General features: G+C 37.3%; 1 protein-coding gene across 1 annotated transcript; it reads right to left on the reverse strand.

Moving 5' to 3' along the window:
• Positions 1 to 564: 564 nt before the first annotated feature.
• On the reverse strand, positions 565 to 8,317 carry LOC105719269 (stromelysin-1). Its single transcript, XM_012455252.2, has 10 exons — positions 8,080 to 8,317; positions 7,314 to 7,558; positions 7,073 to 7,221; positions 6,825 to 6,950; positions 5,096 to 5,260; positions 4,774 to 4,918; positions 3,820 to 3,953; positions 3,259 to 3,418; positions 2,046 to 2,149; positions 565 to 991 (listed from the first exon to the last, which is right to left on the reverse strand). Exons 1-10 carry the CDS (start codon positions 8,182 to 8,184, stop codon positions 891 to 893), a joined length of 1,434 nt encoding a protein of 477 aa, XP_012310675.2. The 5' UTR covers positions 8,185 to 8,317; the 3' UTR covers positions 565 to 890.
• Between the last annotated feature and the right edge of the window lie 6,759 nt (positions 8,318 to 15,076).

The raw sequence follows: 15,076 nt of genomic DNA on the forward strand, positions 1-15,076 counted from the left end.
CATTGTGCCAGAGACATTACTTATGTATGATAAACCAATGTTAGAATCATCATTTTCCAACGGACATTTACCTCCAGGCACAGGTAGATACAAAATGAGTACAAGAGTATATTTTAATGTGTCAATAGAGTAGATATGAGGAAGTTTGCTTGCTAGATCAGGGGAGGGGGGCTGCATGGAGGGAATATATAAGTAAAAGGAAAAGATGAAAAACGAGCTTGATTTCCTCACCCTGTAAAATGAAGTGTGCAAATGAGGCAATTTGCTATGATTACAGGATTCCCTTCACAGTTTTTCCTCCTCTACAATGTGACAACCTGTCTAGATTTTTTGCCTTAGTTATGTCAGAACACATAAAATTTCTAGGTGGTAGAAATAAGCATCCTGTTTGCAGGGCTCATGAGGAGGGCAAGTGGTAGATTCTCTGCAGTTCTGGAACCCATGTGAACCCCAAGACACGGAGACTCTAGTGTATTGGCTGAGCATGCTCAGCCCATAATGTGCCCAAATTGTTAGAACAACTTGCCCTTGAAACAAACAAACAAACGAAACACAGCAGTAAAATAAAATAACTGACAAATTGTCTTTATTAAATAAGCAAATAGTCTACATAGATACAGTTGCTTGTCTGTTGCACATGAGTGCTTCCCTTTCTCTTGGGAAAGATCACTTCATGTGATAAGGTGCAAGCTAAGCAGCAGCCCGTTTGAATGCCCTGTGATAATGTAAAGATGACGGGCAAGTTACAGAGTTCATGCTCAAGTTCCCTTGAGTGTGTCTCGAGTCACAGCATAGGCAGGAGAAAACAAACCATTTCAATTCACAGAGACTTAGGTGAAGAATTATTAGCTTCATTTAAAATGCCATATTGTACCTTCTACATGTCTCTCTTAACAATTAAACCAGCTGTTACTCTTCAAAATGTGTGTCACTTTCTTTGCATTTGGGTCAAACTCCAACTGTGAAGATCCAGCGAAGAAATAAAAAAACCCTGCAAATACAGACAAGGGAAATAGTAAGATATTTTTTCAAATAAAGATATTTGACAATATATGAAACTCAGAATCATAAATAACTAAAAATAGAAAGCATTTATAGATTTTGATTTTTGTCAGGGACTATGCCAAGCATGTTGCATGAATTTATTTTCATTTATTTCTGCAACGACCCTGTAAGGTTATATATCTAACTCCATTTACAGATTGAGCAAGTTGAGGTTTAGACAGATTTCGATGCTTGCTAAAGGTTACTTAGCAAGGAAGGCTGGAGACAGCACTCTGTGCCAGCTCTGTCTGACAGCAAAGCCAGGTTCCAAGTTACAAGATTATTCTGCTTCCAATCAGATAACATTCTCCACTTGCTTGGAAACTCTAATTACCTATTTCTTTCTTCCCAACAAATCTCTCTTTTTCCCACATTGCAGCCTAAGAAGCACAGCAACTATTTCAAAATGCCAGAGGACCCTTTAATGCTCTGCAAACATGGTGATCGGGTTACCTTTCAATAAAGATGACCAGCCTCCACTCACCTACCGTGAGTAGAAAAGAAGTCTTCTTTATTAAACTTTGGGCACATAGAAAGGTATTTGCAAATGACCAGCACAGGCAATGACTGACAACTCAGGAAAGACAGAAAAAGAATCTCCCTGGGAATTAGTAGCAGCAATAAGATGGGGTGGAGAAGGCCAGCCAACCAGTATTAAACCTGGCCACACCACTTGAAGGGATTTTTATGCTAACATGGTAATCTGAAAGTCGAGCTTGACTTCACATGTTAGCTTTAGATGTGAGTGACACTCAAGCACTTTGATTTTATATGCATGTATAAGGTAAAGTGGTGAAATTTGTGTAATTATCTTTATGATTCCAAACAAGTTATTTTGTGAAGTAGTTCTATAATGAGTACAAATATAGGTGAATCAAAATTTTGGAGGCAACTGGCCTTAAAAAAAAACCTTGTTATTAAAAACTTTCAATGCTCCTCTTCCCTCTGATATCATAAATGTTTCAAGTGCACCATGGCCAAAACAGTAAGTATTCTCTTACCAAATTTTTCAAAAATAGCATCAACCTTTGAGTCAATCCCTGGGAAGTCTTCAGCTATTTGCTTTGGAAAGCCTGGCTCCATGGAATGCCTCTTCTCATCAAATCTGTACCGAGTAAAAGAAACAGCTCAGCATTGCATAGAGGCCATGTTACCAAACTTCTGAAATCATGTTAGGTTTAATGTGAAATTCCACTAAACTTCATAAGTACAGCAAATAAATGCCAAGCGTATTTGGGACTATAGAAATATGTGACTTGAATGGTACTGCCAAGAGTTCTTAAAGCCATATCTCCATCCGGAACAGGGTCAGCATCCTGCTATATGTAGCACATGCTGTTTGTCATCATAATTCTTAAGCCTGGACAGAAAGAACCTTACTCATCTTTCTGTCACAAAGACATGAAAGTGTGAACATATATATAAAATTTCCTACCATGATTGGCCAATATATACCTGCTTTTCCCACCCTGCACATCTAAGTCTTCTATGGTGGCCTCCTTGGAAAAGGGATTAGGATTAGAAGCAAATTAAGTGTGTTTTTAGCCCATGGGTCAGATAACAGATGGTCAGCCTCGATGTCTCAAAGTCTGGGCAGATGACCCAGGAATCAGCTTGTTTGTGGGTTTATGTATCCATAAACTGGACTACTGTTGCTCATCATCTCTTAAATGTGCCATCATTATCAAGCAGAGGTAACAAATGGGTGAGGTTAGCGGTAGCCTTTCAAAATCATATAGCAGTGTTGGGAAGACCAGACAAACACACAATGAGACAGTAAACAGACAGTGAGACAGTGAGCTGAATCATAAGTCAATGGAAAGGGAATGCTAAATTGTGGCCTGGATTCTCAAGACATTTTCCCAATTGAGTCTAACTAAAGTCCACGAGGGAAAGCTACACGGAGGTGATGAGACTTGAACTAGGACTTGAAGGATGGGCAGGATTTGAATGGGTTGAGGAGAGAAAAGGGGGCTCCAGGCAGGTTGGGCAACAGCACCAAGGCAAGCACCAGCAACTGCACTTAGGACTCAGAGCAGGAGAGCTTATGGTGCTTCTGTGTTTTAAAGTAAGAACTTTCCCACAGTTGTCTGAAGTCCCATCCTTCCTACTGAGAGAGAAGCAGGCCGAAGGTTGGGGTGGGAGATTTCCTTAGAAAAAAAAAATAATTTCCCTAATTAGGCTCCGTACAAAGTCATTTCTCCTGCATCTCACCTCCAGTATTTGTCCTCTACAAAGAAGTATGTTTTCTTCTTTTCCTTATCAGAGATGGCTGCATCAATTTTCCTTACGGTTGGAGGGAAACCCAGGGTGTGGATGCCTCTTGGGTATCCAGCTTGTACCTCATTTCCTCTGATGGCCCAGAACTGATTTCCTGTTAAATATCAATAATTCAGAGTCATATTGAATTATAACAGTTAAGCCTTTTAGCTTTAGAAATACACTTTAGCATCTTTGATTATCATGTAAAGAAGTAGCCCAAATTTTAGATTTAGTCACCAGCTCATAGTGGGCTTTTAGCAAACATTTGCAGACTGAATGAATGAACCAAGGTCAAATGAGAAAATTTGCAACTCTGGGTAGTTTATCTTCCTTTCTTTATTTTTATCATCTATAAAATACAAGTACAATAATATCAGTCCTGGTTATTACTTCATTACCTTTGACTACTGTACTAACCAGAACTTGATGTAGTAGAGAAAATTAAAGTGTTGTTCAATTTCTTGTGAGAGGGCTTATTTTGGCAAGTTAAAGAAATGATGATAGAATAATTACCTTTAAAAATGAAAACAAGATCCTTGCTAGTAACTTCATAAGCGGCATCCATGCCTGAAGGCAGAGACGGCCAAAAGGAAGAGATCAAATACAATTCAGGTTCAAGCTTCCTGAGAGATTTGCGCCAAAAGTGCCTAAAAGATATGTAAAAAGAAATGTAAATTGAAACACAGTCTTTTACCTTTAGAATATTTTCCTCACCATCTTGCCTCACCCAACTTCCCCCATTTTCTCATCTTCTAGGCTGGATGACAGATAGAAATCAGGTATATTGCCATTAGATAATTTCTTTCCTTTTTCTTCAGAAGACTGCAGTAAGTCTCCTGTCATAGTTTCCAGAGTAATGTCTTCTGTGAAAGAAAAGTTGTTCTTCATGCAAATGAATTATCCCAGGATAAGCTTTAACTACCTTTAATGTGTGCAAAACAGTATATATGCTGTTCAAAAAGCTAGGCAGTGTGTATGTATGCATATGTGCTGTATAAATATATTCTTATATATGCATAGAATGGTTCTGGAAGGATGCACAAAAAGTCTTGACAGTGGATGAATACAGGGAGAACTAGGAACTAAAATTGTTAGTTTTCTTCTAATTTGTGCTGTTTGAATGTTTGTCATGTGCATATTGGTCCATCAATAAGTAAATTAATTGATTAAATGTAATGTTGATCCTGATGTCATTTTTGAAGGAAGTAAAAATAAAATTATCATTCTAAAGATCTACTCATGCCTTTTGAAAAGCAATCGTGGCTTAAGGCATTTGGAAATAACAATTAGAAGACAAGAACCAGATTATCCTGAGCCTTCAAAAATGAACCTGACAGTTTCAGGAAAACGTGGGAAAAGGCAGTACCGTATCTAAATGATTTCAAGCTTGGAAGTTTCTGTTTGTTTTCCTTTCCAAGCATTGTAGATTAAAATGATAGAGAGGAAAATATAAGTTTTCAGTCTGACCTGTCTTTAAAGAATAGGATTTCTCCTCTCAGAGTGCTGATGGCATCAAAGGACAAAGCAGAATCACATGTGGCTGGTGTCTCAGTTTCTGGAGGGACAGTTTCCTTGGGCACCAGAGGTTTCTCAGGGGAACCAGGGTGAGGTCCTAAAGGGGAACATTAGGAGAAATGTGATACGTTTCAATATATGCCAATTTGTATGCTTTCCAAACATTCTCAATGTGCTTTAAACTAAACCATAAATACTTTATGTAGCATTTGAAAGCTTTTCTAAACACCATTGTTGCAAAGCTACAATGGCTAATTTTCCCAGCATCACTCACCATAGAGGGACTGAATGCCATTCACATCATCTTGAGACAGGTGGAACCGAGTCAGATCTGTGAGTGGGTTGTAGACTGGGTACATCAAAGCTTCAGTGTTGTCTGAGTGAAAGAGACCCAGGGTATGGCCAAGTTCATGAGCCGCAACGAGGAATAAATTGGTCCCTATTTAAGAAATCGAAAACAATAGTCACTTACTTTTTAAATACATGTACATTATACGGGTCTGCTGTGCATTGTATTGGTTGTTACTTCTTGAAATCACACAGGGCTTTTTTCACCTTGTTTGTTGGTTAATTGAACAATTGACTAATTACACACTTAATGGAAAGCTACGTGTATTTTAAAACTCATAGTTGAAATCAATCTTTGAGATTGATTTTTCAGTTACATTTACTTGCTCCCACACCCCTGAACCCACCCCAGCCTCACAAGAATATTAAGTCCAGAAGACTCAGGCCCTTTTTCTTGTATAAAGGAATGGAATGAAGCCACTTGTTTAGCGTATCAAATATTTATCTTCATTTGTCAATGCAAAGCTAAACACTGTTTTAATATATTTACATTTGCCATTTGCAGTCTCAGTTAAAGGAAACTATATTCGTCTTAATTCATAATGTCTCAGCCTCATCATCATGAAGTACACATTGAGACTAAAAACATGCATAATGATAGATGTCATCGAATTTGAAAAATTGGTTTAAAACACACAGCATGCCCAATCATGTCTAGCATTTGTCACAAAAGAGATTTAGAATACACAAACACTGGCTTCATTCAAAAATTGTTCCTTCATATTTTTAAAAGCACTCATCAATGCTAAAATTGGGAAGCATTGGGTAATTATGATCAATACAGTAATTACTATGTTACTTTTGCTAGTACTACGTGTGTAACTTGTGATGCTAGGAAAAAATCTCATTTGAGACTTTGCAGGAAGGTTTTTTGCAAGAATTAATTAACTCAACCAAATCAAGAATTTTATCCAGCACGAAAGTCACATGTGTACATCCTGCAAAGGGTTACCTTTTCATTTTAAATCCCAGCTAAACCTCAGATGCAGTGTTAATTGTTTTCCTAGTTTTAGAAGTGCTATTGTTTTAGCGAATTTTTTGAAAACTTTGGATGTCATTCCCCAAAATATACAGTTATGAACTGAGAAACATTCTTCTACCTAAACAGTTAAAACGTTGTATTTGGGAGTTAGTCTTTTCCTTCAGAATGAGTCCGTAAAAATTCTTTTAACCTAGAAGTACTAAAATAATGCCTCAGACAAAAAACAAAAAAAAGAGAGAATCTCAGTTTCTGAAATTTAATTCTGATTTCTGGTTTGAAGAGTCAAGAAGTAAATGGAGGAAATGACATAAGCAGTATCCAGAGCACATTTTAGATCCAGTGCGATAAGCTATCCCTTGAATGTTTGCATTTTGATATGATGAGAAATTTTTCTTAATAATGGTGACCCTTAGATCACAAAGATCTACAGTCATTAAAGAAAGAAATACTTAATGGTATTTCCCTATATGTTCTATATTGCTTACCAGTATAGGAAAACTGTTAAAGCATCTGAAAATGTTTTCAATAATAATTAAAACAAATATATATTCTGCTGATCCCTGATCCACTGGCAAATCCAGAACATCCCATTTCTTGAGCATTCTTGGTTATTAAGAGATTTCCAAAAATAAAAAATTAACATCAAAATCACTCTGAGAGATGTGTAACTAACCTGTTGTATCCTTTGTCCATTGTTCGTCATCATCAAAGTGGGCATCTCCATTAATCCCTGGCCCAGGGGCATAGGCATGAGCCAAAACTTTTCCAGGTCCATCAAAAGGATAAAAGTCTCCATGTTCTAGTAAGAAAAAAATTATTGGAAAGATAGGTAATGAGAATCCCTTTTGAACCTTTTGCAGTACGAAAACACCAGATAGATAAATAGATGCATTTCATGTGTTTTTGTTTGTTTGTTTTTACCTCTAACTGCAAAAGAGATCATTATATCAGCCTCTCCTTCATACAGCCTGGAGAACGTGAGTGGAGTCACCTCTTCCCAGACTTTCAGAGCTTTCTCAATGGCAGAATCAACAGCATCTTTTGGCAAATCTAGTGTATAATTCACAATCCTGTAGGAGAAAAATTGAAGCAGTTGCTATTTTCTCCTATGATATAGTTTATAAAATTCTAATCTTTTGTGAAAACCTCTCTGAACCATTACCTGTATGTAAGGTGGGTTTTCCTCCACTTCGGCATTCCGGGAAAGGTGTTGAAGTGACCAACGTCAGGAACTCCACACCTGGGCTTACGCATCACCTCCAGAGTGTCAGAGTCCAGCTTCCCTGTCACCTCCAACCCAAGGAACTTCTGCATTTCTTGGATTTTTTTAACAACAGGACTACTGTCCTTTCTTCTAACAAACTGTTTCGCATCTTTTTCGAGGTTGTAGTAGTTTTCTAGGTATTGCTAATAGAATAAGTATAGTTTTTAGGTCATTCTTACAATTTTTAGCTATAGCTATTTATAGTAAGTTTTTGCAGTTGCTCACTTAATCTATTTGGAGTCTCTAGTTTGCTGAAATAATGTCAAATTTTGTAATATACTAGCAACATAAATATTTAGCTAAAATTACATTGCATTAAAAAAAAACCCCAAAAAACCAAAGATGTTCCAAAGCAAGATATGGTTCATCCACTCTCCACTTGTTATTCATGTGCCTTAAGCCCCAGTGCTGTTACTGCTATGGTGTTGTGTGATTTTAAGGAAACACCTAACATTTCTGACCTTTGTTTCTTCCTACATAAGAGAAGCCCAAATGGTATGATGATGAGACCCTTTCCACTTCCAACACTCTGTAACTCTCTATTCCTGAGCTGTTCCTACATAGTAAGCTCAAGCATTCTAGGATGTGGGTTTTAAGACACACAGAATGGTTTGAACTTACTGTGGAAGCTCCTCATCTGGCCAGGTCAGTAAGTGTTAATTACCTGAACAAGGTCCATTCTGGCATCCTCATCCCTTGCAGCTCCATCCAACGGATAGGCTGAGCAAACTGCCATGCAGAGCAAAAGTAGGAATGGAAGACTCTTCATTTCCACCAGCTTTACTTAGCTCTGTGTTGTCTCAATGCCTTCTGTCTTGCCTGCCTCTTTGTAGGTCCACCCTCGGGAGCCCAGCTTTTAAAGAGTGACAGTGTTTGTTTGGATCATCCGCAGCTTGACTCATCCTTGCTTTCATCCAAATGGCAGTAGGACCATTTCCAAAAATTTCAAATTCCAAGGATGATACAATGTACTTTACTAATTTCTTTTAACCTTCCCAAATTTGCAAGCCAAAATAGTGATTAATCTCCAGGAAGTGCTTCCTGTCTTGGTAGAGGAGAAAACTGGAGCATTTTTTTTTTCCTCTGGAAAAATTGACTGGAATTCACTAGACAGTTTACGTTTGTGTTTTTGAGAGAAGTAGGCTGACTTGGTAAAACTCAGAATTGTGTAGAACTTCTAAAAGCAGTTTTAGTTTAAGAAAAACATTATAAAAGCAAATAAAAGATATAAGTAAGAGGAAAGTGTACATATATAGCTATAGTCTATACTATATACAATTATACTCAAAACATAGAAGATAATCTAGAGGAAATTTGGAAGGGGAGATTTATTTTTTTTTTATTCTGATTTGAAATGCCTGCTATTGACTGTGGCTGGATTTGCTGGTTCTTGAGGAGGAAAACCTCATGGGTGGAATAGAACAAAGAGGGTCTGTGAAAAGGAAGGAAGTATATTCCCTTTGGGTTGGTTTTAATTCTATACCTAATTTATTAATGACTGATGGACCCATGTAGCCGCTCCATAAATACTTGTAGAATTGAAATGAATTACATTGTTCACTGGACTGAAATTCTCTCTGTCCTTGTCTACACTTGTCTCATGCTCTTTCAATCTCTTCCCCTCCTCCCTAAATTCAAATTAGCAGATGCTTTGAAGTTGGAAAGCAGAAGCCATCCTAAATTCTCTGCTCATGCTCTTCTGTTTCCTTCCTTTCCTTTCTTTTCTGTTTCTTTGTCAAGTAGAGTGTTCATCATTGGTGTATAGTAAACGCTTGTAGGCAAGACTCTAAACATTTTCAGAGGAAGAAATTTTGTAAAACTTTTTATAGTCCTTCTGCCACCTGCCACTACCCGTCTCCCCCACACTTCCCTGATCATCACATTTTGTTTGTTTGTGTTTTTTTTGCAACATAGTCTTGCTCTGTCACCCAGGCTGGAGTGTAGTGGCATGATCTTGCCTCACTGCAACCTCCACCTCCCGGGTTCAAGTGATTCTCTTGCCTCCGCCTCCTGGGTAGCTGGGATTACAGGTGCATGCCACCATGCCTGGTTAATTTTTGTATTTTTAGTAGAGACAGCGTTTTACCATGTTGGTCAGGCTGGTCTTGAACTCCTGACCACGTGATTCCCCCACCTCGGCCTCCCAAAGTGCTGGGATTACAGGTGTGAGCCACCACTCCAGGTTGTTTGTTCTTTCTTTTTTGCTGACTTATTTGTTTGCTAAAGGGAAGAGCATCTTGGGAGTGAGAACTCAGTAGAATGATGAACACAAATGTGCATTTAGTAGGTGTTTAATAAGTGTCCATTTTGCTTCCTCTCATTTACATCTCTTTTGCGTTTTCTTCTTTGCTTCATTTTTTGTATGTTTCTTAATAAACGTTGGAGAAATTTTACCCAATAAATTTAAAGAGATTTCTCTGTGATAATAAGATCACTATGACTAAAGATGCCTAAACAGGTGATAGCCACTTGGCAGGGAGCTGTATATCACATTTAAGCCTTCATTTTTATACTAGATTATGTCTAAAGACTTCTAAAATTTTATTTAATAAATAGAGACAGGGTCTCACCATGTTTCCCAGGCTGGTTTCAAACTCCTGGCTCAAGTGATTCTCCTGCCTCAACCTCTCAGAGTGCTAGGATTACAGACATGGGTTACTGAACCTGGCCTAAAGACATTTTAAAACCAGTATTCTGTGGTTCTCCATTTCTTTGAGGGACAAAAACAAATAAACAAACAAACAACCTATGTCTTGTCCTGATTGAAATAAAGGGAAAATATTTGGCCACACTGATATGAGGACAAGGAGAACAGAGTGGTGGCAGTGATGTGAATTCCAGGAAGAAACGGTGGAGCCCAACAGATAAAATACTGAGAAGTTAGAAGCACAGGAGCTGTGGCAGCTCTAATTTCTTCTAGATTATCCTTGGTAAATTTTCTCTGGAATTATAACTTATCAAGCTATTTAAAGTTTGGAAGAAAGCCTGATAGATAACATGTTTGTTTTTTCAACTGTTGAGATGTAATTGGCAAAATAAGCCATGTCATTCCTGAACTAAATACAAAAGTTTGCCATATTTTAAAACAGCTTCAGTGACTTCCCTGGGAGATGTTTCCCAAGTCCCAGAAGAGTTATTAATTGTTGTTCAATGGTACCTTGTACCTGCCTCTGCTACTGCATTTTCCACACTGAACTGTAGTGAAGTGATTTATCTGTCTCTCTCATTCTAATGTAAGCCACTTGAGGGTATGGACCATCCCTCATTTGATTATGCATTCCTAGTACTTAGCATGGTATCTGATACGTAGTAGGTAACCAGAAATTACTTAGAGAACTAAATAATATGAATGAAAGGCTCACAGCAAATGTTTAACAGGTAAATTAAAAGTGAAAAAAATTTACAAATCATGCAGATGTTTCTAGATTTGCTGATCCTACATGTCATATATTCTAAATACTCTAAAAACTAAATTTTTAAAAAGTTGTATTTCTATAAGATAGAGCTCTTGTCTAAAGTCTCTCTAATATATAATTGAAGTCCTTATTCATATGTCTCCAGAACACACAAACTAAAATTGTAGAACCAGGAGTTTTCTAACCATGCATGAGATAGTGAAATTGCATTTTATAGAGTACATTTTAAAAACCAATGCAGTAATGAGAAGGAATAGGTACAATTAAAAAGCAACTGAGGGTAAGAAGGAAGGGAGGGAGAAGGAGGGAGGAAGAGGAAGAGAGAGGAGGAGGAGAGCAAACACTCCAGATGTAGATGGAGGTTCTGAATACCAGGGGAAAAAAGTGGGCACTTCCAGCAAGAAATGAAAATGACTGTTCCACAGAACAATCACTTGTTATGTGATTAAATATATACAAGGGTCAGATAATGGCTAATTTCATATAGCTGACCTCTCATGGATCAAGGCCTAGGATTAAATTTACATTAAATCTAATCCTTGGATTTAAAAACTGGCAGTGAGGCCAGGTAACATTCTGTCTAATAACTTTTCACATTTGTCTTCCTATTTGTCTTGCTTCTTGATAACTAATCAAACATGATCCTGCATGATCCTTGCTACCTTCAGCTGATAAAATCATTATTTCAGCTACACATTCATTTATCAAGGGCCTGAGTCTCAAGAGCTTCAGAATACCCAAACTAAGAGTGTAGATTTGGAGATAAAATTAGAAGATCAATTTAGTTAAAAAAAAAAATAACCAAAATAGCTATTTAAAAGCAGGAAAGAAAGAAGGAAGGAAGGAAAGGAGAGAGACAGAAAAGAAAGGAAGAAAGGAAGGAAGGGAAAGTTATAACCTAGCTGAGTAGAGAATCGCCTGTAGAATTAATTCTATAAGAAATATGCCTGATATGGTGGCTCCCACCTATAATCCCAGCACTTTGGGAGGCTGAAATGGGAGGATTGTTTGAGCCCAGAAGTTTAAAACCTGCCTAGGCAACAAAGGGACACCTCAGCTTCACAAAAATAAAAATAATTAGTCAGGTGTGGTAGTGCATGACTGTGGTCCCAACTTTTTGAGAAGCTGAGGCAGGAGGATCACTTGGGCCCTGGAAGCCAGCTCTGATGGTGCCACTGCACTCCAGCTTGGGCAAGAGAGCAAGGCCCTGTCAAAAAGAGAGAAAGAGAGAGAGAGAAAGAGAAAGAAGAGAAGAAAGAGGAAAAGAAAAAAGTTGTACAGGAATTAAGCAGCAGGTGTTTACTTTAGGGTTTCCGTTAGAAAAAACTCATAGATACAGTAGCAGATAAAGTGAGCCTGGAATGATTTGGGGCTTCTTGGTCTTTTGGCTAAGATCAAGTATAGAAATGGAGGAAAATTCAGTAACAGAGCACACAAGTATGCAGAGTCAAGAAAGAGTCTATATGAAAAATGTCAAAGAATTACTTTTTATTGGAATAAAAGGTATACAAAGGGTAATAATGAAAAACAAAAAATAAAGTTGTGAAAAGATAGGTTGGAGCCCAGTCACAGAATACCATTAATCTGTAGCCAAGGTGCTTAGAGTTTATTCAATTGTTGGTGGAAAGCTATGTGATATGGTTTGGCTGTGTCCCCCACCCAAATCTCATCTTAAATTGTAACCCCAATGATTCCCATGTGTTGTGGGAGGAAACTGGTGGGAGGTGGTGACTGAATTATTTATGTTGGCCTTCTGTGTGCTGTTCTCACAATAATGAATGAGTCTCACAGGAGCTGATGGTTTTAAAAATGGGTGTTTCCCTGCACAAGCGCTTTTTTTGCCTGCTGCCATCCATGTAAGACATGATTTGCTCCTCCTTACCTTCTGCCATGATTGTGTGGTTTTCCCAGCCACGTGGAACTGTAAGTCCATATTAAACCTCTTTTTCTTCCCAGTCTCTGGTATGTCTTTATCAGCAGTGTGAAAACAAACTAATACACTTGTTTCTACAAAACATTTTAAATAAATTTTCTATACTTAAATAAAATTTTATCTGCTTATTATAGAAAATTTAGAATACATAAAAGGTAGAAAGAAGAAAAATCATTTATAGTCTTGTCACAAGGAGAAAAACACAGCTAACACTATTAAATATGTACTTCCTTTAATTTTTTTATACCTGTGTATTATTTTTCATATCATGTTGATCATGGGAATTTATAAAATTGCATTTGTATTTTCCACAATTTTGAATCTCACTAGCTTGACAGAAGTACTAATAAGGCAACATATTCCATATGAATTATAGGGTCATGTTACTCAGACTGGTCTCAAATTCCTGGGCTTGAGTGATTTGCCCACCTTGACCTCGGAAAGTGCTAGAGTTGCAGGCATGAGCCACCGTGCCTACCAATAAAATATTTTGATACAGGTATGCAATGTGTAGCAATCACATTGGGGTAAAGGGGGTGTTTGTCACCTCAAGCATTGATCATTTCTTTGTGTTATGAACATTCTAATTTATTGTTTTAGTTATTTTAAAATGTACAATAAATTATTGTTGACTGCAGTCACCCTGTTGTGCTATCAAAGACTAGATCATATTCATTCTAACTATATATTTTGGTACCCATTAACCATCCCCACTCCTACCACCCCCCACTGCCCTTCCCAACCTCTGGTAATTATCATTCTACTCTCTATTTCCATGAGTTTAATTGTTTTAATTTTTAGATCCCACAAATAAGTGAAAACGTGAAGTTTGCCTTTCTTGCCTTGCTTATTTCACTTAATGTAATGTCCTCCAATTCCATCAATGCTGTTGCAAAAGAAAGGATCTCATTCTTTTTTATTGTCGAATGGAACTTCACTATGTATATGTACTATATTTTCTTTGTTGATGGACACAGGTTGCTTCCAAATCTTGGCTATTATAAATAGTGCTGCAGTTAACATGGAAGTATAGCTATCTCTTTGACATGTTGATTTCATTTCCTTTAGATAAATATTCAGCAGTGGAATTGCTGGATCATATGGTAGGTCTATTTTTAGTTTTTTGAGTAACTACCATACTGTTCTCCATGGTCGTTGTACTAATTTACATCCTCATCAAGGGTGTACAAGGGTTTCCATTTCTCCACATCCTTGCCAGCATTTGTTATTGCTTGTTTTTTGGAGAAAAGCCATTTTTGCTGGGGTAAGATGATACCTCATTGTAGTTTTGATTTGCATTTCTCTGATAATCAGTGATGTTGAGCACTTTTTCGTATCACATAGCTTTTTATAGTTGAAATCAAACTATATATTCTGATTTTTATGCCTATTTGCCACAGAAACATTCAAACATTCTAGTTGGAAGGGGAATTAGAATAGAAAAGGGATTAGGCACAGGTATTTCTGCACGTGATGGCTCAGTCTTTTTTCATTTATAAAAGCATAATGACTCAGTTCACTCAACATGAGTGATAAAAATGTCGAAATCTATCGTTTAAATTCTTTGGCAATGACAAGGGCTTTTATGTGACTCCAGGCAACTCTGATTTTATGGAGGGAAAGAGCATTTTGTAATATTCTTGGCACAAATATTCCAGTTATGTAAAACAGAATAACAGAAAATTTTCAGTGGTTATCCAACAGGCAGTATATATCATCTGATTGTAGCGTAAAATAATGATGCTTGATAAACACTTTTTCTTATATGAGGATTAGAGTGGAAGCAGGAGAACAGGTATGATAAACATTATGGATCAAGCTTAACTCTGGGCTATAAAATCCACCTGAAAAGACATTTTTCAATCAGAAAACGACTTTGTCAAACAAATCCAGGAAAGGTAGCTCCGTTAAGCTTCTCATAGCCTGACCTATGCATTCTGGAATTGTTCACTTTTAGTCAGTTGGTAATTATATGTCTTTACGTAATTTTTTTCCAAAGGTGGTTCAGGAGTAAAATTTACTGATTCCAGCATGACTGAGCATGTCTTTTGTTAAAAGTTCCTATGGGAAATATCTTAGGTGAATATGAAACTCAGTTCTCAATCTTTTTTTCTCTCTTCCAAAATCAACACCTGTTCAATAGAGATAGAGCTTCAGTGTTTTCTACTATAGTTGATAGAAAAACATATATCCTGGCCTCTGAGGAGAGCAAATATCTTTCTAGGTCTTTCAGATGATGAGAGGTTTGTCAGATTTCATAAGGCAAACATAGACAGGTTTCTGAATACTTTTTCTAATACAACTTCACTGTT

This window comes from Aotus nancymaae, unplaced genomic scaffold, assembly GCF_030222135.1.
Source record: "Aotus nancymaae isolate 86718 unplaced genomic scaffold, 86718_ANA_hifiasm-v0.15.2.pri h1tg000012l, whole genome shotgun sequence".
Lineage (NCBI taxonomy): Eukaryota > Metazoa > Chordata > Mammalia > Primates > Aotidae > Aotus > Aotus nancymaae.

What these genes read in the sequence shown, in the direction of transcription:
- LOC105719269 (XM_012455252.2), bottom strand. Translation starts at nt 8,184, where the DNA reads ATGAAGAGTCTTCCATTCCTACTTTTGCTCTGCATGGCAGTTTGCTCA. An exon ending in AAAACCCACCTTACATACAG is followed by an intron (nt 7,222 to 7,313) that starts GTAATGGTTCAG and finishes TTTCTCCTACAG; the next exon opens with GATTGTGAATTATACACTAG. An exon ending in TGCTATTTTTGAAAAATTTG is followed by an intron (nt 992 to 2,045) that starts GTAAGAGAATAC and finishes CTGTATTTGCAG; the next exon opens with GGTTTTTTTATTTCTTCGCT.